A 25,331-nucleotide genomic window follows, 5' to 3' on the forward strand; every position below is an offset into this window, starting at 1 on the left:
CACACACACACACACACACACACACACACACACACACACACACACACACACACACACAGCGCACCATGCCGAGGGAGTTGGGGGTGTGAGAGGTATCGTACTCGCCCCATAGACTTGCAAACTCCTTCATTAGCATCGTAGGGCCAGAGTTAGGTAGCTCGTTAGCAAGGCGGCCACAGCAGCAGATGCTTCTACCTGCGTGCTCGTGCTCCAGCACACGCACACATACACGTACACTATATGTATACATGGAAAGACACCCACTCAGCTTGCAGTGAGACACAGTGATACAGGCCTGTGGCCCCAGTAGGTCCTGATCCTGATGATTAAACCAGCATCATTATTATAGACTATCAGAATTACTTCTGCTTCACATCTGAATTCATCCATATTCAAAATGCATGTGACTCCTTCCTCATCAAGTCTATATTTGCACCTGAAACTGCCGTGTGTGCATGAGCATATGGTTTTTGCTCTAACTCCAGTGAGTCCTCTCACACTGTTAACTGTTTCATCTGTTTTGTAAAGACTGCTGTTTCTCAGGTGTTAATGGAAATGTAAACTAGCTATATACAACTTAAACTTGTTATAACACCTGCAGAAATGTCAGTGAGACATAGAATTATGATCTGATCTAATGGATGATGATAATGAAGTCAGAGATTCTATTTTGATTTATTTGTAAGAAGGAGATTCTTTGCCACCGCAGTGGCACATTACCACAGTGCCACCTAGTGGTAGATGGCATGTGTTGATTTGTGTGTTTTCTTTCTTGTTCCTGTTTCTCGTTGCAGACCAGCGTTCTGAACAAACACCTGAGTTCTCTGATGCCCGGTCTGACTGCGAAAGTCTTCAGGACATACAACGCCTCCATCACTCTGCAGCAGCAACTTAAGGAGCTCACAAACAGTCAGTCACACCGGCTCGCTGCACTGTAACAGTCTAAATTGACTTCAAATGCTCTGCACCACACATGAGCATTTTAAAGCGGTGGCTCGTGTTCCTCAGGTGCTGGTGCAGGGCGGTTAATAATGTAACTTGCCATCAGTTCAGCTCATTGTGTCACAGGGTCCAGTGAAAACACTGCAGTGACCCTCTTTTATATTTAGCCGGCTTAGTTCAAGGTATCCTGATGTCAGTCGGGTTTCTCAGTTATGACAGGAGTACATTATCACTAAACCCAGAGCCGTGCATCTCGGTCTCGCTCTTATCAGAGTCCCATTGGCTGCCTCGGCCATGATTTTTCCCTTTCAGAGATAGAAGTGTCATACTCGTCTCATTTCTGGCTTGCCACTGAGAGCCAATATGCAGGCTGACATGTGGTTGCAGGCAGTGTTGTGTGAACCACAGGAGGAATAGATGAAGTTAATACACGTGTATAAATGAAATAGGAGAATGTAATTGTATGAATGTGACTTGAAGCTTGATGTTTTGTCGCTGTGTGAGGTAATGGCATTAGGCGTGTCAGCGTGAGTTTCTCTTTAATAGTTTCTGTGCATAATTCTGGTTTGATATCTGTTCTCACTTGGATTTTTTTCCTTGTTTAAATACAAATTACTTTTTTTTTTCGTTCCTCAGAGTCTGACAATGTGGCAGAGAAACTGTTGTCCTACAATCGAGCTAACAGAGCAGTTGCTATTCTGTGTAACCACCAGCGGGCGCCGCCAAAGACCTTTGAGCAATCCATGGCTAACCTTCAGGCAAAGGTAAGGGCAGCTTGATTGAAAGTTACTTTAGTTTATATTTTATTGGACACAGTAATTTAAATTAGATTAGAAAGGTCAGCATCATACTTTTTTGTATTCTTCTCATTGTTAATTGACTGAAGAACAGATGAGAATTCAAGTGACAGTGGATCCACAGCCTGTTCTGTCACATGTTGAATTTAAATGTGGTGCCTGTGTGAGAGCTTGTATCCATATGTTCTCCACCCAGATTGATGCCAGGAAGGAGCAGCTGGCCTTAGCCAAGACGGAGCTGAAACAGGCCAAGAAGGAGGCCAAGACGAAGGGGAGTTCGGACCCGAAGTTGCAAGCGTGAGTGTCAGTAGTGGTGCAGAGGGGGACAAAAGAGAAGCTTTGGTAACATTTTGTCCTGTCCATGCGTTGGACTGAGGGCTACCACGAAGTAGCTTTAACCATTTTGGCAGATACCTGATATCTTTCTGTCCTGAACATTTTATTTCTGTAATACAACCAAAAAAAACAAGAGCATGAAACTTTACAGGTGTGTACCGAGAACAGAATAAAGGTTTTAAAATGGTTGCGGTGGAATCCACGGTGCACTGCTGGAGTTACGTCATCGTTCTTTCCTTTTTCTTGTATGCCTCCTATTTTTAGAATATAATTCATTCATTCATTCGAGTGACCCTCAGGCAATGAATGGTTTCATGATATCTAATATTTTCATCACAGGCTAAATAAGAAAGCGCTGAACAGCTTTGAATGCGTTTGCAATGACAGCATCAGATTTATTTCCCCCCCAATAAAAATGTTTGTTTTCGGGTCTTTTCTACTATTTTCAAATATTTACACAAACTCCTCTTTAATTGTTACACTGTGAGAGGAAGTGATACAAAAAGGTTCTTCCATCCACACATATCTGTACCAGTGATGATTCCTTCTCTGTCAGGCTGGTGGAGCGGAAAAAGGCAGCAGTGAAGCGTTGTGAAGAGCAGCTGCTGAAGCTGGAGGTCCAGGCAACCGACAGGGAAGAGAACAAACAGATCGCTCTGGGTACCTCAAAGCTCAACTACTTAGACCCGCGGATATCCGTGGCCTGGTGAGTGAACACTACCAGCTGTTAAATATATAACACAAGATGTATACTGATATTTTCCCTCAGACTCAGAAGTGATGGCTGGTTTGTTTCAACTTTACCGTCTGTGTACCTCTGTTTCTAGGTGAAAAGATCTAAACCTGAATAAAGACGTTTAGGCTCATTTTTAATATTCCTCCCATCTATTCAGGTGTAAAAACATGGAGGTACCTATAGAGAAAATCTACAATAAAACCCAACGGGAGAAGTTTGCCTGGGCCATCGACATGACAGAGGCAGACTTTGAGTTCTAACCTAAAACTTGTTCAAGTCTTTCGTCTTAAAAGGTGACATAAGCTGCAATTCAGGAACCACTCCGTTAATTTTACATACAGTACTTCAATGCTGCATTTATTGTATTTTCAAAGACTGCCCATGTTGTACTTATAACTGTGTGGTACGATCGAGCTGTGCTTAATGTGCTTTTGCTTAGTGGTGTTTGTTTTTGTTCGACACTTTCTTTGGAAAAACTGCTGTTATTTGCTGTTTGTATGTTTTTGTTTGCATTAATCTGAATAAAGGTTCCCATTAGGCAGTAACGGGCCAAAGAAGCTGTCACGAGTTCTTAAACACCACTTTTGGGGAAGTGTTGTTTCAAATGCATAATTCTGCTGGTGTCGGTTTGCATTAACAAAGACAGTTTGTATAAGACTGAGGGCCAGTTCATTCTAAACACAGTGCTTTAAAATTAACAATGGGAAACGCTGATTAGAATGCAAATAAAAAGGCAGTAACTTTAAAATCCTTTAAACCCCATATTTAATTAAAATGGTACAAAGACAACAGATTTTGCTTTTTGGAAAAAATCAATGAAAATATATGCATGCGCTGATTTTTATTTAAGGGCAGAAATACATTTAAACAAACTTTTATGACCGGTGTTTTCCAGCGTGTTGCGTGACCTCTTCTTGAACTGATGAGACTAAATGTGTAGTTTTTAAAGTAAAAGTTGCATTTTCCAGTTCATAGTACACTAAAGTTTACAGTAGATAATTTCATCTGTGGATGCGATGACAGTCTTTAATGACAATAAGTGCTTCTGAGCCCAGTGACTGAAGATTCTTATTTTTGTGCCGTGTCACTCCACACATCTGAATATATTATGCACTGTACATGATGGGCTCATACTTATTTGCTGTGTCATTGTCCTTATTAATTCTGAAACCCTCGGTGTCCCTGTGGTGCTCATGATGAAGTTTCAACATGCAGGGTTTAAATGATTATTTACATTTTACAAACTGTCCTAACCTAAGAGGTTGATTATAATTTCATTACATTATAAACAATATAGATTTAAATCCATGCAACACTGAGACGTTCCACAGAATTTGCATCTGAAAATACGATTCTGGTTTAAAAAAACAAAACTACAGAAAAATGCAGAGCACCTCGGAGTTGGATGTATTGTTAAAAATTCTGTCAGCACCAGAGGGGTAGGCTACGAAGAACACTCAACACAGGCAGGCTGTCTTTGCTGTAGCTGGCTTGACAAAACGTAAAACTCCAGTAAGAGATTTGTTTTCAGCTCAGTGCGCGCTCGTGTAAAAAGGGGTTTCATGCATCGTGACTCCGTGTCCACGCAAAATGATCCATGTGCCATCTACTCCAATCTCAGACGTTATCAGATGGTGTAAAAACTGGATTTGGTGCATAAAGTGGTAAACATTAGAATTTATTATGTTATTGCCGAGTGTAATTTCAGTGCTGTCACCTTAGAAATAGTTCTGAGTCTTTTAGACTGGATACATTAAATGTGCCTGATGTAAAGGAAATGCACAAATCGCTTTCATTTGTCAGCAGATTGTGAAATGAATTTCACATTAGTACTCTTTGTGTGGGTTCTGTATGCTGGACTAAATCAGGGGTGTCTAACTCCAGGCCTTGAGGGCTGGTGTCCTGCAGGTTTTAGATCTCAGATCTCACCCTGGGTCAACACACCTGAATGAGATGATGAGTTCATTACCAGGCCTCTGGAGAACATAGAGATGCTGAGAAGGTCATTTAGCCATTTAAATCAGCTGTTTTGCATCAAGGACACATCTAAAACCTGCAGGACACCGGCCCTCGAGGCCTGGAGTTTGACACGGCTGTACTAAATAGTTGGGATAAGCTCCAGTCCCCTGCCCCCCCACACACATCTTAACTGGATAAGCAGGAAAGAGATGGAATGAAGTTTAACATTTATACTTTTTTTTTTTTTGCTTCACTAAAATAAACATGCACATACATAATGCAATCTCCTGACGATGATTTTAGTGGTTCCACTAAAGTGCAGCTTAACAACTTGTGACATATAAAACTTATTCCCCGAACATGCGTATAAATCACACTTTTTAAAAATGCGATGGATAAAAAAAAAAACCTCTGAAAATATGGATTTTTAAAACAAACTCTGAACATAACCTGCGGCCGAGCAGCTTACGTCTTCAGGTTAAGTGACCTAGGTTAAAAGAGCTGCTTATCTTAAAATCAGTTTTCTGTAATGAAAACTGATTTTAAGTTTGACCAACTCCAATAACTCACTGATCTCACTTCATAGTGCACCCCTCTTTCCAAATATTGACCATACATGACAAACAGCCGTGTATTAAATAGCTTTAATAGAAGACTATCAGGATTGGAATGCATCCCACACAATGGTTGTAACCGTGCTCACTGTGAAACACTGCTAGCTTTAGAGATTCGCTGCACCGTGTTGGTGCGGACACTGGGTTGGAGGTTTGTACTAACCTGTTAGCCTGCAAGTTTTAGTCCTCGTCAGAGGCTAGGGCAAAACCAACACTGTCTGCTTTCGTGTCGAGGAATTCAACTACTGATATACATGTATATGAAAATAACCTCCAGGTTAGTACGCTAAATCTGCAATCCTGCACATGAGCACTTGAGGTGCTGAAGGGCATGTCACACTACTCTAGCTTACAAGTAACGTTCAAATTTTCAAGTCATTACATAACCATTTCACAATATATAAAAAAGCATTTCACACAACGACACACCAAATCAATATTAGTCATTTTCAGAATGGAAAAAGTCTGCTGCTCCTGAATACAGGACCGACTTCACGCCTTGTGATTTAGGAACCTGTGGGACAGATTTAGAAAAACATTCACTATTAAAGCTGACATTCAACATATTTACAGGAAAACTGACAAAGCTGGATGTGCCGACTACTTTATTACCTTCATTATGATCCTTGACCCTCTTTAGCTTTTTCTGGTGTTGCCTCGATCTCCTCGACACCAGCCTGGGTCATCAGGTCAGCAATGTTTTTTTCCAAGTCATCAATACGTGTGCTCATTTCATCAAGTGGAGAATTAGTTAAGGCAGGTAATTACAACTGGAAATCACAAAGTCAGCTAACACGGACCAAATGACCCAGCCTACAATTATTAACTTTGATGCATATAATCAATACAACATTTTAGATGATTATTAGGATATTCCTTCCAATGATCTGGTCTGACATGGTCTGGAACTTGTCCTGCATCTGTTGCAGCAGAGTCTGAACCTGTGGAGGGGAAAAGAGCAGAAATTATGAAACTGGAGCCACATAGTAGTTAAAGTTTATGGAGATATAAAGTGAAGTCATAACACTGCCAGATACAAACACTTTTAAGCATATGGTCTGTGAATCTGTTTCTATGCCAACAACTTAAAAGCTTGACTATGGATCTATGATTTACTGTAACAAGTACACCTGCAGCGCCCCCCCCCCCCATCTCTTCATTCTGCATCTCCTTCACATAACAGTCAAGTTAATGCTCAGCTTCTTTAAATCTGTGTGAATACGACTGTAGGAAACTAGGTAATGCATAACAACAAATGACTCAAACTAGCGGAGGTGGTTTTTAAACGTTTGCGAGGTTTACTGAAGCTGAACGTCTCTCACTGACCCCCATCTCTATGGCAACACTCAAACACTGCCTACGCAGGCTTTGTCGTATAGAAAACACTAAAAGAATCATTAACATATAATCTGTACATTTTAAGGTCTGTGTGAAACTGCGCGATATTCAGTAGTCACTGATAAGACACTGATAAGGGAAACCTACTATATATAAGTGCCAGGTGAATAAGAATAGAAAATGTACTGCAGGTAACTTTTACATAATTCTGTGCAGTTTACTCGTTGAAATTTGGTGATGCCATTTACATGACCGGTTGACCATTACATAACATTCTGGAGCTAAAGTCTGGGGTTGTGGTTTGGATGCAACAAGCTCAACACACACTTTGAATCTAGAGTTTTACACACCAAACAAAATCCACGAAACACCGCATAAGTGCTAAAATTTGCTAGCTCACATAGCTTGCTATCGTTAGCATTGTTATTGGCTTTGCTAGCTAAGGCTAAGCTACTGTGGCTAAAGCTAGCTTGCCTCGCGATCACGACTCACCACATTGGTAAGGTCCTGCACCGATTTGGGGTCCGTCTCAGCCATGTTGTGATGTAAATGATTATCAGCGCCTAAACAGCACAAAAATTCAAACCGCTATCTAGCGACTGTTTTGCTATCTACTCGAAGTAAGCAATCTCGCACAACACCCACAGCACAGTCAGCTGTTCCAAAGCACAGAGAATCTCGCGAGAGCTGCTCCAAAGTACAGCGAGTTTTGAATGGGCAGTACAGAGTTGTAGATTTTATTTACCCCACGTAGCTTCATAAAACTCCTGACATTCAGATATTTGTTCAGTGCAGTAGTCTGCCTCATTTAGGCGTCCGGGTCATAGAAACATGCACACAAAAGCCTTTGTTAAATCTGTATTAACTAAAACAAAAGATAGAAGTCGATGTATCCGTGCGAGTGCGTGTGCGCCTGCCTGCGAGTGCGTGTGCGCCTGCCTGCGCGCGCACGTTTCTCCTCATCTGAACGAGTTGGATTTGAAAGTTGGAGCTGCCGGGAGCCCGGTGTGTTTTGACGCCGAAGAATTCGTGTGCGGGTTTTGTTTATGTTACAAACGGGCGGAAAGTGAATGACGAGGCTTGGTAAGTAAAGCTTGAAGTTTTAAGTTAACTCTTAAATGAGGGAACTTACTAGGGTATAAAATCCTTATAAGGGGCGATACAGAATCAGCCCCATTGCGCACCGTGCGCGTTGTGAGCTCGCTCTACTATTATAGAAAACGGTAGACTTTCTCAGGTGATTTAATTTTTGCCCTTAAAAGTTCTTATTTGCACAGGCTTATACGAAACCTTCATCTGTTTATAACAATGTAACCACTCGCTGTGAATGCTGGGCCTCTGTGTCTTGTTACTCTGAGGCTGGCACAGTAGCCTAAAATTGATGTCTGGAAGTTCAGGCATGTTAGCCCAACCCAAAGAAGCTATGCTTTGCTTACGTAACAAAGCTCGTTGTGTTATCAGATGTAGTCCATCACATTTGGGCTGCTCTCGTGTGATGGTTAACTTCTACAGCAGGCGGAGGGAAGTAGCTGGAGACGCCTTGGATTGTTAAATTTCCTGAATAATATTTAACTTTGGAAAACACGTAGAAACCTTTTTATGGAATGTGTTAAAGGTCTGCTGCAGGTTTTCATTCACTTTGCATTGTTAATCATCACACCTTTAAAATGCTTTCTGCAATGTTGGTGTTTTTACAGCCGTTATGTCCTTATTACAAATAAATGCCCTCTGATGTTAATCAGGCTGTACACAGGAGATTCCACTCAATGCATCTGCTGTTACGTTGAGGAGAAAAGGTTAACAGCAGCAGTCTTACAAGAAGAGAACCTGTTGGTGAGGGTTTTGTGTTATCACGACAAAAGTGTGTTGACCCAGTGCTGACTGGATTTCCAGGTTTGACTGATTCGTCAGCTGAGCCTTGTGACCAATCAAAAGAGCACATTCATTCTAGCGCGTTTCAAGGTTTGATAATGAAAATATTACACAGTCATTACTGAACAGGAACACAACAGTACCCACAAGCATGATGCCACTGCTCACTGTTGTTCAGCATGTGTAGGTCAGGGTTTTGTGTACACAAAACACGTTTGTTTTTGTTTTGTTTCTACCGAAGAACAACAATAGGGAACTGGAGTTTTAGGGAACTGTATGAAATCAAATTTACTGAAACATATTGTAACACTGTTTGGAGGGAAAAGGGAACTACCATTTGTAATAAAGTAAAATAAAATTCACTTCCTGCTGTGACAAAACAAATTTCCCACGTGTGGGACTAATAAAGGTTATCTTATCTTATCTTATCTTATCTTATCTTATCTTATCTTATCTTATCTTATCATGCCAAGTAGTCACAGTAGTCACTTTGCATTGCTAATAAAAATATTAATTTGAAGATTTAATTTAAGAAAACATTTTGAATTACAGGACCTTTGTTATGAAGACAGCCTGGTAATAGAATATGTTTAACTGAACATTTAAGCTAAGAAGAAAAACGAAAAGCTGGTGTATGCAGTTTGACAGAAGTCGGTGCAGATATGCATTTTGACTTGTTATTTAAACAGTGTGGTAGATCCCATACTGGTCACCTTAGTAACGCCCCTAGCTTCACCAGCCGGTGACTGTTTAACCTCTCCTGGCAGTCCACGTCCTCTGTTGCTGTACATTCCCAGACCTTTGCCTCCCACTTGTGATCCCTGTTCTGATATGTGGCCACTATAAAAGACAAGAAGTTTAAATAATAGAAAAGTAGTTTGCTTGTTACTTGTCTGTCCTCTATATATTTATGTAATGAATTAAAGTACAGTATACTATTTCCAGACAGTCATGGGTCCATTTATTCTAACTGTTGGGAAACCTGAATAAAAATGAACATTTTCTTTGCTGCACCTCTGTTTGGAATCACTACTACGCCTGCCTGTAACAGCAGAGCTTGCCTAAGATGTGTTATTGAATGATTTTGATTGATGGAAATGGATGTAAAACGATTAGAAAAATAAGATAACTGCCAACATTTAGAAGTTGTATTTGGACAATAATGAGCCTTTTGTACTTTAAAAAAATATAAAAAGATAAACATTTAACAGCTGTTTTTGGCTAATCAACCAGCAAATATGTGAAACTGTAACAGACTATGCAACAATGACATAGTTGTCTACTTCAACATTATGTTCTGCATAAAGAAGCTTAAAAGCAGTATTATGCCTGCCTTGTATGTGTGCATTGATAGGCCAGAATCAGCTGACTGAGATCATTTTGGCTCTAATATGAAGGTATATTGCTTCATGTTTTATGTAAGTTTGGTTCTTTTGGTCATCATGCAGGGGCTACTTTCCTGTAAGAGATTTAGTGCTGGAAATAAAAATGAAAATTGTGATGTGAGATATAAGAATGAGGCATTTAATTGCACTCGGGCAATGTTAATCTCTGCTTAGTGACTCTGGGCGCCTCATAATGCCCATTAATGATAACGCTGCTGACCTCCCATTACTTTGACTCTCTGACAGTGGCCTGCTGTCTGTCAGATCTCCTACTGCTACTCATCCACCTCCTGAACACTCGTAATATTCCCTTGCTGTGATGGATGCCGAGGTGGTTCTCCAGGAGGAGGACATGGTGGGCTCGTGGACGCTGCTCTCCTGGCTGGCATCATTCGTAATGGTGTTTGGGGGAGCCCTGCCTTATGTGCCGCAATATCAGGAGATCCAGAAAAGCAGCAACACTGAGGGATTCTCCACCAGAGTCTGTCTGGTGCTGCTCATAGCTAACATCTTGCGTATATTTTTCTGGTAAGAAAGCATTTGTTCTTTACTCATAATTTTTATCCTTTTGCTTTTCTGTTTTATTCCTTTTAAAGGTGCTAACCTGTCATGTCGGCCTTGAGGCTCTGTATTTAAATACAGCTGATCCTACCGGACTACATGCTGATCTATAAGAGCTCTGTATCTAAAGTCCTGATTGATTTTGGTTGCGTGGTCTTGTTCTTGCAGGATAGGGAAGCAGTTTGAGCTGACCCTGCTGCTTCAGAGTGTGGTCATGATTCTCACCATGTTTGCCATGCTCCACCTTTGTTGCACTGTGCAAAACACCAACAGAGTAAGCACCAAGCAGCATCGCCTTTCAGGTAACCGCAGCTTACCATGCAATCACTGTCATGATCATTTACAGTTACAGCAAGTGACGCATCCAACATTCAATGCTTCCCTGTGTCAGCAGTTTTAGGCGAGAACTCCTGCTTCTTTCCAAAAGAGGGAGCTAGTGGAAAAGCTAACATTGCAAGATTGCTGTTCTCAAAACACCTTACCTATGAGAGCTACTTTTTATATTCTGACTTGTCCTCTGTATATTGAATTCTTCTTTTCAGTTTCCAGTGTGACGAATACGCAAAAACACTGAACACAGTAAAGCTTGAAATATCATTAAAATATCACGTTAAAGAATGTGTAAGAAGTGCAAAGCCAAACAGAGACCATCCACTATAATTGCAAACCCTTCTTTAACCTTATGGCATAACCTGAAGTGCACCTCCCTCGAAATGTAACTACATGTCATGTTCATGCAGCCTGCAACTAGTTTTTAATTTATCAATAATCACTGTCTCAATGTAAAAAATGGAAACTAATATGAGATCACTGAAATTGTCCAAATTGATGTGAAGGGATGAACAAGGCACTTTATTTGTTTCTATTTGCTGGCATTGCATGTAAAGCACCAGGACTCAACCATAAGGTGAATATGCACCAGCACAAGTATAAATGTCGGCAACAACGTCGACCACTAAACGTAGGTTACGTCGTAGACGCTACCGCAGACGTCTAAAACAGCCATTAGTCAGTTTGTGTGGAAATAAGCCGGGTTACATGGTGGCATTGTGACAAATATGTCTTCATAACATGAATTATAGAGTACAGCGAGGTAAAGATTTGATTTAAGGTGCACAGGCAGCAGGTCTGCAGAATGTCGGCCCATCCCACCCTGTGAATTACAGGATATCTCTCCTTAGAGTGCGTGTGCACGAAGTATAAGAAATGTGATGGAAACACAAGCATGTGAATGTGTTTCTTAGGAGGCTGTGGATGACGTATTGGTACAGAGTGAGAGCAGATGATGTGAGCTAAGATTAAGCGCACCAATATCAGTGTCTCCTCTGAATTGTGTGTGTGTGTGATGCCAAGACGGGGAACCCAACCAAGATTATTTACAGGGTCTCTTTTTATAGGCTGCTGTCTTTTATAGGTAATTGTGTTTTTTACAGACGCTCGAGCCAAATATTCTGACAGAAATTCAATCTTAGTGCAGTTTTTCTTTTTTTGTTTTATTAGACAACGAAGTAAAACTGAATAATGGAATCTTGTAATAGTCTGATCATGCAGAGCACAACGTGTTATTAAAGACATAAATCACGATAACTGATTTTAGGTTGATGGATATGAAACAGGGAGAATATTTCTTTGTAAAGACGAGCAGAAAGCATGTCTGTTTGTTAGGCTGTCAGAGGCAAATCCCTCTAAATGAGTTTTGATTGAGGAACTACAGACTGAGTGTGTGTGTGTTTAGACAGGAGAGTAATGATCATCTTTATGTTAGACTGTGCTTCTCTTGCCTTTACAAAGAACTGATCTATTACTCATCAGCAGCCCCCCTCCCCCCTCTGTTTATATTATTTCAGCCTACGCCAAACAGTTTTTGTGGTGAATAAAATAGTTTATTGTAAGTGGAGGAGGATCGTCTGATTTCCATATAGGCTGTTTGTGAACGTGTAGCAGTGAACAACAATTCTGCCTGCAAGCCGCTGAGGCGTAAACTGTTAATCAGAGGAAACAGAGCGATTGATTTAAAGCGATCTTTATTTTTTAATCACACTATCAGCTAAAACACATCATGAACACTCTTTCACATTAAGCCCCTCGCTCTCTCTTAAGGGCAGCTCTGAGGTCCAGTTGCGATGGGGGATGGTGGGGTCGGGACAAGAATAGATCAGAACGGCTCTTCTCCCCAGCTGCCTGCTCTTCCCTCCACGTTTCTTGTGCAAAGTCTTTCCAACAGATCAGGGTCATCTCTATGTAAAATAGTTACTTCTAACCATGATGCATGTCGGCGTGGTTTACAAATACGGAGCTATTTTTGTGGCTCCTTCATTTCTTAGCTCCTCGCTCAGAAGTCCTGACTGCTCTTTATTTCTCACACCTTCCTCCACTCTTCTTCTACTCTCCCCTCTCCTCCTCCTGTCGATCCTTCTGTTGCAGTTTCAAGGGCTCCCACTTCTTTTCCTTAACTTCTACTTTTATGAACAGATATCTGAGACTGCCAGAGTCCATGCTGAGGTCATCTCTGATCCACTTGCTTTAATGCCAACTTCTGTCATCTGCCTACTAACCTCATTTCCACTGCCTCAAAGCACACTCGAGCAGAACATAACCTGACTGACTGAGGCCAAACAGAGAACTGCATGTCTCCTGTGAGTGTCATTCTCCCACAGTTAAAAAAAAAGATAAAAATTTTGCAGCGCTGAAAGTTTTTTTCTTTCTTTTCTGTTGGCTATACCAACACATTGTTGTTGCGTTCCTAAATATATTAAGTTATAGTGAAATGTTTCTTTTTTAACATTACTCTTATTACAATATTACATAGTCCAGTGTATTACTTACCTTTTTACGCTTTATAGAAAGTAATTTATGAATTGCTCATTACATTACTTTTTGCATTACTCCTCAGCAGCACATAGGAAGCACTGTCACTTAATTGCCTATATAATATGAAACTTTCCATCTACATGTATATATGGATATCCTGACAGTGAAGACTTATCAATGATCTCCTTTCAGTATTTAGTTCTTATCACAAAGCTGAAAACAGCTGGTGAAAGAGCACTCGACAGCTGCTTCGTGTGTTAGCACGCTGCCATTGAAGCTGGATGCTGAGATTTGATATCGTGCACAGGAGATGGGTTTGTTTTTTCTTCTGGATTTCACATCCTTGTGTCCAAAACATTAGCATAATGTGCATATCTCCACCCGTGAAGATCTGTAGACCACTGTGCCATTTAGGCTATGGTGCACTAATGATGTTTTACTCAGAGCTGACTCTGGTCTTCTCAGCCTTCCTGTCCTTTTGGATCTGAGTTCAGCCTTCGACATGATCTCTCCTTCTAAACAGACTTTCCTGTCTTGGCGTCTCCGACACCCCCCCAGCCTGGTTCCAATCATATCTCCTTGACCGTCTATTCCCGGTCACTTCTGGTGTACCCCAACGTTCAGTCTTAGGCCCTCTTCTCTTCATAACAGACATCCTCCCTCTTGGTACCATTTTCCATAAACTTCATCTTTCCTTTCACTGTTTTGCTGATGACACCCAGTTAAATCTCTCCCGCTGGCCTGATTCCTCCCTCCCACCTTCTCTTATAGAATGTTTATCCGAATTAAAATCCTAATTTTCTAAAGCTCGATGAGGATAAAACTGAACTCCTTGTCGGCACTAAATCCAACCCACTGAAGGCAAATCATTTCACTCTCACTGTTGATAACTCCACAGTTTTCCCTTCTCCTCAGGTTAAGAGCCTTGGTGTCATCCTAGACAGTTCACTGTCCTATAAATCTCACATCAGTGATCTCACCTGTTCTGCCTATTTCCATCTATGCAACATTAACCGATTACGTCCTTCTCTTTCCACCCAGTCTGCGTCCATTCTTGTTTAATAGTCTCGTTACCTCCCGCATTGACTATTGTAATTCTCTCTTGCATGGTCTCCCCCAGAAATCCCTCCATAAGCTTCAACTGGTTCAAAACTCTGCTCCCGGCATTATTACCAGAACCCCCTCCTTTTTTTTTCTTGCGCCTGTCCCGTTTGGTTCTTTTGCCATCAGAATTATTGTCTAAAGGCAAAGAAAGATGCCCAACGAACTTCCTCCTACAAGCGCATCACCTGTCATGTGATTACTGAATTAAGGAAAGTACCACTGCTTATGAGAATCACAGTTAGGCGTCTCCAAATAGGTTTGAAACTGGTGACTGGGAGTTCCTTTTTGTGTTTCTGTCACTAAGATGTGGTTAATAGTAAAAATTTGTAATTGTTTTCTCCTCAAAGGGTAGGTGTAAAGCCATTGTTGCCCGGTAACAGTGCCTCCTGCTTTTGTATTGTATACGTGAAAACAGGTAATTGTATAAAGTTGTTGCCAGAATGGCACAACAAAGAGAAATGTCAGTCAGATGAGTAAGCTCGCTTCTTTCAAGGATGAGCTTGTTGTGCAAGTTTTATGCCCACACTTTTTTTCACTCCGGCTTTCTTATAAACAACCAAAGAGTGCCAGTAACTACATCATGGCATGTGAAAAAGGAAGTGCTGTTTTTGGCTTTATGCACAAACTGTAGCACAGTCTGGAAGTTTCTTCAGACTATCTCACCAGGAGTGCTCAGACTTTAGAAGTGAAGCCAAGCTAAGAGATAACAAACACAACGACACAGCCTGGATTTTCTCGTCAGGTCACCTTCATTATTATTTATTATTTTTGTACTAGATGTGTAAGGTGTGTCTGTGTGTGTGTGTGTGTGTGTGTTTGCATCCTGTACAGTAGCTCTTTGTCTCCTTAATCCATTGATGATGCAGTGATATCAGGATGAAAAGTCAGCAGAAAACAGAATCTGTTTTTCGTCTGCATCAGCATTGTTACTCTGCCCATTTTGATGCCCTCTGCATAATCGTTCATAGAGGTGAAACTTCATATATTTGTGGTTAAAATGTGTTCTTGAGTCTTTGTCATAGTCTCTGCCTGTGCTCACTCAGAGTTATTACTTTGCAAAGTCTTCAGTACCTGCCCCAGGGTGCCACATTAGCAGTCCTGGCCTTATAATGCAGGAGTTTGAAGCCAGATAGAGAAGTAAGGGGTCTGAATATATTCAAAGACACATGTGACCTCAGGCTAAGTGTCAGATTGGTGTAGACAGTAACTCTGAGTATGTGAAAGAAGAGAATTCTGGGGCTGGATTAAAAAAACTTGATTTAAAACAAGTCAAGAATATCTAATGAAGTGTAATTACTGAGCTACTGTGAGGTCACTGAAAGTGGAACACCATAAAAGCTGAACAACATCCTCCTCTGTTGGCTGAAACGGGTAAAGCACACCTGCGTCATGTTAGCACATTTAACGTTGTACTTACAGCTTACGTTTGTGTGAAGAAAGCGCGTTTGAAAGTTAGCAACAGCTGCTGTTTAACATTCTGTTTGTTACCTTACCTCACTATAAACAGAAGAGGCGGGGCTCTTGATAACTAGCGTTGACCCTGTGGTCTTCCCTAAAAGCATTATCACTCAAGACAGTGGAAGCATGATAGGAATTGTTGAAGTGTTCACGAATCACCGTCTCTAATGTGATAAAATGAACTGCTACTCTGTCCTCTGTTGCCTCATAAATTCAGATCATAGCTGCCAGATGCAGCCGCAGTTCTTTGAAACAATACTGCTAACTTGATTTTAGAATGTAACAATTTCAATGAATTAATAGATAAAAATTAGACACGAGACACACCTGTGGGTTCAGCGCATCAAAATAAAAAGTGAAGGAAGCTGAATATTTGACTTAGTTTTGAATTTCCACCTCAAAGTTATGGTCGTGTTGTACTTGATGAAATTGCTCGTGTTAACATACTAATATTAATTCAAGTACAACTTTAACATATACTCATAGTTTCATACAGTTCAACAGCTCAGCTTTTGCTGACAAAGGTTTTAATGAAGTTATTGATGAAGGCCACAGTTAATGAGACTGATGCACTGTTGTCTCTCTAATAAATGAAGTGTGTGTGTGTGTCTTTGTTGTTTTCTAGCATCTGTTCATCAGGTCTGCTGTAGAGCTGGGTGGGTGTATATTTCTGTTCCCTCGAGGAAGTGCACTGTTGAATTGAAATTATTTGGATGAGCGGTCCTTGTATTTTAGCCAAAAGCTGTTATCCTGTCACAGCAGTTAGACACAGGTCAGACTTAGTGTACTAGTAAGCCTGTGTAGCGTCAGCTTGTTGTACACTGTCTGTGTCCAAAGCTCTTCTAATCTCCGTCTTATGTCTCTGCTACATATCCAGCTCATACTGTGCAGCTCTTTCTGAACTATATTCAGATTTGTCACTTGATGTGAAGTCGCTGTGGATGCTATCTGTAGTTATTATCAGCTGTCCAACAACTGAATCACTGTGGTGGTTATCTCAAAGAAAGAGACTAATGAGGGCTGAGGTTGTGTTTGATATCAGGAGTAAGCTTGAATAGTTTTTTAAAGTGACATCAAACCTTTGGTTTTATTTTATTTTTTTAACTAGCCACACATATAGTCAAGGTAAAGGTACCAATGTTTTATGTATCAGGACACAATGATGAATCATGTGGTCCTTAGTGTGTCTTAAAATAATTTCAATAAAAACCCAAATGAACAACATTTGAAAACTAAGGCTAAATACAGAAGCAGTATGGGAAAGTTGAGCTTATAGAACCACCTTAAGCAGCTTAAGCAGCTTATAGAACCACCTTAAGCAGCGATAAGTTGTTTTACAGTTTAGAGTAAAATTTCAATCATATATATTTAATCTCTGTAGTATTCTGGATAAAGCTATTTCTTATATTTTGTAACTTTGTAAAATATTGTATTATTTACCCCAACTGGTCACAGCAGATGGCCCCGCCCCTCCCTGAGCCTGGTTCTGCTGGAGGTTTCTTCCTGTTAAAAGGGAGTTTTTCCTTCCCACTGTCGCCAAAGTGTTTGCTCATAGGGGCTCATTTGATTGTTGGGTTTTCTCTGTATGTATTATTGCAGGGTCTACCTTAAAGCGCCTTGAGGTGACTGTTGTTGTGATTTGGCGCTATGTAAATAAAATAAAATTGAAGTGAATCGAATTGAATTGAGTTCAGTCTGTTGGAGCAACTGTAACCACATAATTTCCTTAGAGTAAAGTATTCTGTATGACTTCAACAGTCACATTGTTGTGGAGGCGTTTTGGGCCACTTTCCTTTACAAAGTTGCTTTAGTTTATTGAAGTTTGCAGGTATTCATTTATAAATCGCTAGTTTTAAGGTCTGGCACAGCATTTTAATAAGTTTGAAGTTTGGACTTTGACTTGGTCATTGCAGCTCCTTGATTATTTTCTCTTTCAGCCAGTCTGTTGTAGATTTGATGCTGTGCTTGGTTTCACTGACCTGTCGCCTGACGGCTAAAGCTCGGCCCATTTTGGTGTGCAGAGGAGTTCAGCGTCAACTCTGCAAAGTGCCCAGGTCCTGTATGGCTGCCAAATCATCACCTTTCCACCACCGCTGTGTTTGACAGTTGGTGTGAGGTGTTTGTGCTAATATGCTGTGTTTAGTTTTCCTCCAACTTGGCTCCGTACATCATGGCCATATATCTTCGCTTTGCCACTTTATCAGTGTTTGTCCAAAGGACATTGTTCCAGAGGTCTTGTGGTTTGTTTAGGTGGAATTTTACAAGCATTCACCACGCTGCCTCGTTCTTTTTAGAACAAAAGGAGACTTCTCCTGACAACCCTTCCACACAAGCCATGCACATTTAGGCTTTTTCTAGTTGTACTGTCATGAACTTTTACTTTTTACATGCTAACTGAGACCTGTAGAGTCTCAGTCTGCAGCTCTTTTTCTTTTGCAGTTTCTCTGAGCGTTGCATGTTCTGTCCTAGGGGGGAATTGTTATGATGTTCACTCCTGAGAAGACTGGGAACTGTTTTCCACCTGTGAATAATCTTTCTGACTGTTGAATGATGGACTGGAAATTGGTTGGAAATTGACTTGCAATCCTTCCCAGGCTGTTGGGCAGCAACAATTGCTCATGTGAGATCACTACATTGTGTTAACACACAGCTGGAACGCTCCGGACTGCCAAAACGTCTGTTTTAGAAAAAGGTGCTCACACTTGCTCAGGATCAGATAATCATTAGCAAGCACGTTCTGTTAACAGCAGTTGGCTGCTACTTAACATCCTAATTGCTATAGAAACAGACAATGATTCTATACAGTATTTTGGCATAAACAATAATAATAATAAAAATGATAATAATAGCACAGTCTAGTATGTCTTATGTTGTTGCAGTGACCTAACTGTAAAACCTGCTACAGACCAATTTTCTGTTTGTTTTTCTAATGTACTGATATGTGAAATCCTGGATTTGAAAGAAGAACTTTATTTATTTACCATGACCGTAGACACATGTATGGGTGGGCTCAATGTTAGTGTGCATGAGATTCATCTGGATGCCCGTTCAAGAGCAGTGCAACTGAATTATTGCAGGTAAAAGTTGGCAGCCCTATTCCTCCTGCAGTAAATGACTTCTGTTCACTGTTCTCTGGTGTAAACCCTCAACTTGTTTTCATTATCATATTAAGAAAGTATCTTTTTTCAGATAAAAACTGTGTGGTCTCAAGACTAATTCTACTGTGTACTGTCTTTATTTTCCTATGTTCCTTTTTATTCATCTATAAGGGCACACAAGCTGAACGACCAGACACCGTCCAACGACGGACTCTGTGTGTCGTTCAGTATTAAAGGTGCTTCACATGATGTGCTGAACAAATAACTTGCAGTTTCAGGCTCTGCCCAACATACCACAACAGTAACACACTCACAGAGCAGCGCATTAAATGGAAACCGCTGCTCACGCACATCTGCATCACTGCGGTGGCACAAATCAGGTGTAACAAACATTGACCGAGATTATGTGCAGCCTAAATTGAATTTACATATCCTGCAACAGGAAAAAAGTGTTTTGCTCACTTTCAAAGTGATGTATTTTAATTAAAGCCCCGATAACAGCTGAGTTGTATTAGCAAGTCAAATGAAGTCAGCTAGGTGAGAGGTGTTTTATTAGCAGCCAGGCATACTGGATTACTCCAACAGGATAGATAAAAATGCAAATAAAACGAGGGGGGGTATTTGCAGTGATAATTTTTGTTCCCGGAAGCTCAAAGGAAAGTAGCAATGAGAAAACATTTTTCAGACGAGAGATAAGTGTTATAATTAGCTTTGGATTTGATAAGGCTTTATTCATTTATTTTTATATATTGCATTTGCAACAGGAGCAGTAGGTTTTTGGTTGGTAATAAAACAGGACATTGGCGACTCTTCCATTGGTCTCATGGACCAGGCGACGGTTCATCCCTCAGGGGCGGTTTGTTCCCAATCATGCAGCTAGCATTTTTCAAAGTTTATGGGCTTATTAGATTTGCACCATGTAACACATAAACCTAGCAGGAACAGTACTGGTGCAACAGGCTTTTTCATGGGTCACATGTGCACATAAGAAAGTCTTTGATAATGTGGCTCTTTCAGATCAGTGCTGTGATATGGAGCCTGGTGGCACTGTCGGGAATAATCGTGCTTTCATATGGCTTCAGATGATTCCATTTACAATATTGGCAAATTGTCTGTGACAGTGTGAAGTTTTTTCATACTCTGGGAAAAAAAAGGATTGGTTCACCACTCAGGACCTGACTTTTTCTGATTATTTCACACCCATGTAAAACTTTTCAGGTGCAACAGGCAAAAAATGTTTTTGTAGCTCTTTTATACTCCAGTTGTACGCACGCATTAGCCTGCTATCAACTTGTCTTACGCGGCATCCACTCTGAATTTCTTCCAAAGAGAGGATTTGGTTCTTCTAAACCAGGGGTAGGCAACTCCAGGCCTCGAGTGCCGGTGTCCTGCAGGTTTTAGATCGCACCCTGGGTCAACACACCTGAATCAACACACCTGAATCAAATGATTCGTTCGTTACCAGGCCTCTGGAGAACTTCAAGAAATGCTGAGGAGTCATTTAGCCATTTAAATCAGCTGTGATGGATCATGGACACATCTAAAACCTCCAGGACACCGACACTCGAGGCCTGGAGTTGCCTACCCCTGTTCTAATCCAACATGTCTGCCCATAGCTGTGCCTCAGTGTAAAGTTTACAGCAGCTTGTCAGCTGGTTTGATTCTGCCCATGGAGCAGCTCCATCAGTCTTCTTTTGGAGACATTTTCTGAAACTTGGATCGAGTTTAAATCAGAATGCACGTTTTAATTGAACTACCTGATGCCCTGCAGGGCTTTGCTAACAGAAGAGAAACCCCTCTGGTCTGTCCTGATACCCTGCTGTTATTTATGGATGTGGGTTAGTAATTCACAGAGTTGTCTCTGACCCTGTTGACCTGGTTGTGTCAGTCAGGACAGGGTGTCGCCTCATTAGACCAACACTACGGAGAAGACCTGACAAACAGATAGCATCCATCACACCCGTCTCCACTACATAACCTGACAGGTGTGTGTGCCTAAAGAGAGGTTCGGACATCTACCCATCTGTTAGTGTGGTCTGCTACGTGTGTGTGTGTGTGTGTGTGTGAGAGAGAGAAGGACAATCTCAGGGGGTGTTGTACATCTGTGAAGGTGTGTGGGTACCAGATTGTGTGTGTGTGTGTGTGTGTGTGTGTGTGTTATTTTCAGTGACGACCTCCATCTATCAGTCCAGGTAGATGCTAACTGAAGATGAAGGCAATACCATGTAAGTTAGGTAAATGAGACGGTGTTCTATGAATTACAAAGAATGAAATATAAAATTACCACTCGTGTAAATGTTGTTTGATCTGATTTATACTCAAGAAAGAACTGAAACCACTTTTCTTTATCATCTTTTTCCTTCTCAGTTTTCCGTCATGGTGCTAGCTCCTGATACGCTCTATGCTGTGTATCCTGATCAGCCAATAGCTGATAATTAGCTGGCTTCCTTGTCGGTGTCTATCCGTTTTGCGCTCTCATCTGTCTGTCTGAGATGTCTGGAAAGAAAGATTTGTTTTAGTGGCTCGTCTGAGTCAAACTGATTATACAGATATAAACACACCAGACTCACAAATACAGTTAGCTGGAAAATTATTTTTCTGTACTCGATTTATTTTTTTGCAAATTTGACTATGAAACAAAGATATCCCAAATAAAAAGTTTCAAAATTATGATTTATGTATTAATGAATGCATTTCTGAATGAATTAAGGGAAAAAGCAACCCGAGTCTACCTGGCTCTGTGTAAGTAATTCCCCCCTAAACCTGATAACTGGTTTTGCCACCCTTGGCAGCAACAACAGCAGTGGTGTTTGTGATAACTGGCAGTGAGTCTTTTGCATCACTGTGGAAACATTTTGGCCCACTCTTCTTTGTAGACTTGTTTTAATTCAGCCACACTGGAGGTTTTCCAAGCATGAGAGTCTGACTCTGACTGGGCCTTTCCAAAGTTTTCATTGGTTGTTATTTTTTCTTTTTTAGCCATTTAGAGGTGGATTTTCAGCTGTTTCCAAACTTTGTCACGCTGCAGTACCTGAGTGCCTTCGAATTTTCAGGGTATGAACTGATCGCTGCTCATTCTCCTGGTATAAAATACATTCATGGTTTCATCAGTTACGGGAACTTTCAGGTCCTGAAACAGAAAGCAAACATCACACTATCATCAGTGTCCACGCTACCATTCTGAGATCATGTGAACTGAAATGAGTGAAGTATCCTTTTCAGTCATCGGTGTGCTTTTTGCCTTGGAACTCTCCTGTGGATGCCATTTGGCTCATTTTTTCCCACCTTTCTTTAAGACTGATCTTAACTGAGGCAAGGTGATGCCTGCAGTTCTTTTGTTCTTGGCTCTATTTTGGCCTCCTGGATCCGTCATTGATGTGCTCTTGGAGTAATTTTCCCTTCCTGTGAAGGTTCACCGCTGTCCCTCCAGAGGCTTTCTCTCCATTGTGGATAATGGCTCCCACTGTGGTTTGATGAGTCCCAAAGCCTTAGATGTGGCTTTGTAACCCACTCCAGACTGATAGATGATGCTGATAGTTGTTTTTAGTTAGTGGCACGATGTGTTGCTTTTTCGAGATCTTTCCTCCTTCACTTTGTCAGACACGTAATGTCTTGATTCATCATGTCTAACAGTAATCAGATCCAGCCAATTGGAACTCAGTTTTATAATAACAGTTAATTCATGATTTTAAAAGGGAGGAAATGACTTTTGCACACTGGTCAGGCAGCAGTGAAATCATCATTTAAAAACTTCATTTTTTGTCTTTAGTTGAACGATATTTGTTCGATGGTCTGAAACATGTAATCGTGGCAAATACGCCCAAAAACTTATGACGGGGGAAAATGCGTCTTCATAGCGCTGTAGATTAAAAATGCTGATCATGGACAGCTGGCACCTCTAAGAATTCCTTCTATGCTGCTGCTACAAACACCTCACCGTTCTTCGTGGGTCCGTATTAGTGTTTTAGTCATTTGCTTCCCAAAGACAATGATGCTGCGTAATAAACACTGATTGCTGTGAGGTTTAAGCTCATTATTTCCTCATCCAGTTGTGCTGAAATGCAGTTGGCCTCAGCCGTTCCTCCTTCACGCTCTCACCGCTCAGGTTTTGCGCTCTGATCAGGCGTGATCAGAGGGAATATGAGTCAAATTTTAAAAGCCCTCAGGCTCTCTCATTAGAAAACTTTCTGCCTCTCACTAAGACCGAACCTGCTTTTACTGTAGCCCTGAACTTTTTTTGACATTCCACTGTGGGTGTGAGGACGCAAATGTCTGGACATGGAGTCGTTTTGAACAAAGTTTTCGGTGGTCTCCATGTGAGGAGGGTTTTGTCCTGAGAATATTCACTCTTCCTTATCAGTATCCACATTTATGTGGATATTTGGCCAAATATGTCATTTCTAGCCCGTTTTTGAAGTTTGTGACACGATTTAACGCGTAGTCCTCGTGTCAACCACACGAGTCACAACAGTTTGAGCTCCACCTCAAACTTGCCACAAAGTCAAATCTGCCAAAGTTTTCAGTGTTAACTCTACAACAATTTAGAGATAATAATTTTTGCACAGGAGCAGGAACTTCCAGTGGTGTGTAGTAGATGATGTAGCAGGGAGCTTTCCTGCTGTCCTAATTGGAGAGGTGATGCTGCGCCCTGGGCACTCTGCCATCTACGAGATGCTAGACTCGTCTCCAGCATGTCACACAGCGCTTCCTGAGAACATCGGTGCCTGGAGGACTGCCCTGAAACACACACACACACACACACACACACACACACACACACACACACACACACACACACACACACACACACACACACACACACACCACTAATATCATAAGACCGTGATAGAAAGATAGACAAACTGAGGAAACAGGATATCACAGAGACAAAAACAGACAACCAGGTGATGCGAGTGTCATTATTGTTTGTTTATGCTCGTTCTTGTTTGGATGAGTAATTTTTAATCTCTTGCTGCTTCCACAGTTTTCTGAAAGCAGGCACTCCGCAAACAGCTCCGGTTTATCAGAAGCGATGGAAGCACAGACAGTGTTAGTACACTCTGATGCTTAATAAGGCAGCGATTGGCAATGTTTAATTATTATTTGAATGTCGCGCGAGTCATTTAACACATGGCACACAGTGCAGTGCGGCCATGATTTAAATCTTTTCGAGTTCACGCTGTGAACTTTACGCCGTGCTGTTATTGAGTTTTCAGTTTCGCTTTTAGACGATTGATTTTCTTCTCTTAGATTTAGGAGAAAAAGAAGTTTTGAGTCTGGAAACCAAAATGCTGTTTGAATGTTTGGATATGTAACTTGGCTCTGCAGTTAACATCAGAGTCGCTCTGTCGTAAGCAGGCGTAAAGTAAAATATTCTCTCTACAGTAAGTCGTCTGTCTGTTTTCCCCGACATCCTTTTTTGCATTATTTGCACGAACTTTTTTATATATTTTTACTTCCTGCTCATCTCTCCAACCCTATAAATCTTTCTTCATTCATCTACTCTGTTGAAACAAGTGGACACTGATGCAATCTTGCAGCAACTGCCCGGCTGCTGCTGCTCAGGCTGCTGCTGCTCAGGCTGCTGCTGCTCAGGCTTCTGTCCGTACCGGTATGACAACGAGCACCGATGCACGTCGCCTGTTATTTAGATCTGTGTTTGACAGCGTGTTGAGTGATGACTTTTGAGAAGATTTTTTTTGCGGAAAGTTTCAATCTTTTCGCCGTCGGCTGAGGTCCTTTAGGGTTCGTATCAAGCGCTATGTTTGCACCTAAAGATAAGCCCAGATTCAGCTTATTAGCCTTTGGCAGTCAGTAGACGCCCATGTTTTTCTCCGCTGTGTAGAAATGTTAAAAAAGCCAGCTGAAGCAGATAACCTCCCTCTGATTGACAACATCAGGGCTGCAAACACAAGAACATAACACAATTTCATGCTTATAAGTGTGTATTTGTTATGTACTTGGCATATCTGCTGTTGTTTGCTGCAGTAGCAGAACATCTGCTCTGTGGACACCTGGTATCAAGAGCTGCTGATAAACGCTCATTAAATTGCTGTGGGCGCTAACTTTGAACAATGTTTCTCAGCGAAATAATGACTTAATGTTGCTGCTGTGCTTGTAATTGTGCTCTCTGACTGAGTAATGTGATAATTATACCTGTGTGTGTGTGTGTGTGTGTGTGTGTGTGTGTGTGTGTGTGTGTGTGTGTGTGTGTGTAACACTGTGACTGTGGATACAGACGTCCTGTGTATCTCGCTAAAGTTGCCAACTCGTGTATCACTTCCAGTCGACGCACATCGTTGTTATTGTTGTCTTTGGAT

The 25,331-nt window shown here is 41.2% G+C and overlaps 3 protein-coding genes across 10 annotated transcripts in view; 2 read left to right on the top strand and 1 right to left on the bottom strand.

The window, feature by feature from the left end:
• LOC102212067 (DNA topoisomerase I, mitochondrial) overlaps positions 1 to 3,361 on the top strand; it is a 27,876-nt gene extending 24,515 nt beyond the window's left edge. For 4 of the 5 annotated variants that reach the window (XM_005734751.1, XM_005734749.2, XM_005734748.2 and 1 more), the window contains exons 16-20: positions 795 to 909; positions 1,579 to 1,706; positions 1,936 to 2,036; positions 2,632 to 2,781; positions 2,969 to 3,361. In XM_005734751.1, the coding sequence (XP_005734808.1) occupies positions 795 to 909; positions 1,579 to 1,706; positions 1,936 to 2,036; positions 2,632 to 2,781; positions 2,969 to 3,071 (597 nt within the window). In that variant the 3' untranslated portion in view covers positions 3,072 to 3,361. The other variant, XM_013911318.1, reaches the window with a different exon arrangement.
• A 1,643-nt stretch (positions 3,362 to 5,004) lies between these two features.
• Positions 5,005 to 7,402, bottom strand: hsbp1b (heat shock factor binding protein 1b). The gene is made up of 4 exons (XM_005734756.2): positions 7,215 to 7,402; positions 6,259 to 6,325; positions 5,997 to 6,123; positions 5,005 to 5,898 (listed from the first exon to the last, which is right to left on the bottom strand). The coding sequence occupies exons 1-3, from the start codon at positions 7,257 to 7,259 to the stop codon at positions 6,002 to 6,004; spliced, it is 234 nt and encodes a 77-aa protein (XP_005734813.1). The 5' UTR covers positions 7,260 to 7,402; the 3' UTR covers positions 5,005 to 5,898; positions 5,997 to 6,001.
• Positions 6,776 to 25,331, top strand: part of LOC102212915 (PQ-loop repeat-containing protein 1) — a 59,239-nt gene continuing 40,683 nt past the window's right edge. For 3 of the 4 annotated variants that reach the window (XM_005734752.2, XM_005734754.2, XM_005734755.2), the window contains exons 1-3: positions 7,496 to 7,805; positions 10,226 to 10,507; positions 10,709 to 10,842. In XM_005734752.2, coding sequence (XP_005734809.1) covers positions 10,299 to 10,507; positions 10,709 to 10,842 — 343 coding nt within the window. In that variant the 5' untranslated portion in view covers positions 7,496 to 7,805; positions 10,226 to 10,298. Of the gene's footprint in view, positions 6,886 to 7,495; positions 7,806 to 10,225; positions 10,508 to 10,708; positions 10,843 to 25,331 lie in introns of those variants that run through there. The other variant, XM_005734753.2, reaches the window with a different exon arrangement.

This window comes from Pundamilia nyererei, unplaced genomic scaffold, assembly GCF_000239375.1.
Source record: "Pundamilia nyererei isolate P.nyererei 1_Seehausen unplaced genomic scaffold, PunNye1.0 scaffold00060, whole genome shotgun sequence".
Lineage (NCBI taxonomy): Eukaryota > Metazoa > Chordata > Actinopteri > Cichliformes > Cichlidae > Pundamilia > Pundamilia nyererei.

Bases quoted from the DNA above. Each gene is read 5' to 3' on its own strand.
- hsbp1b (XM_005734756.2), bottom strand. From the start codon at position 7,259: ATGGCTGAGACGGACCCCAAATCGGTGCAGGACCTTACCAATGTG. The intron at 6,326-7,214 runs GTGAGTCGTGAT...TCCCCTCCACAG, and splicing joins TGCAGGACCTTACCAATGTG to GTTCAGACTCTGCTGCAACA. The intron at 6,124-6,258 runs ATATCCTAATAA...CTAATTCTCCAC, and splicing joins AGACCAGATCATTGGAAGGA to TTGATGAAATGAGCACACGT.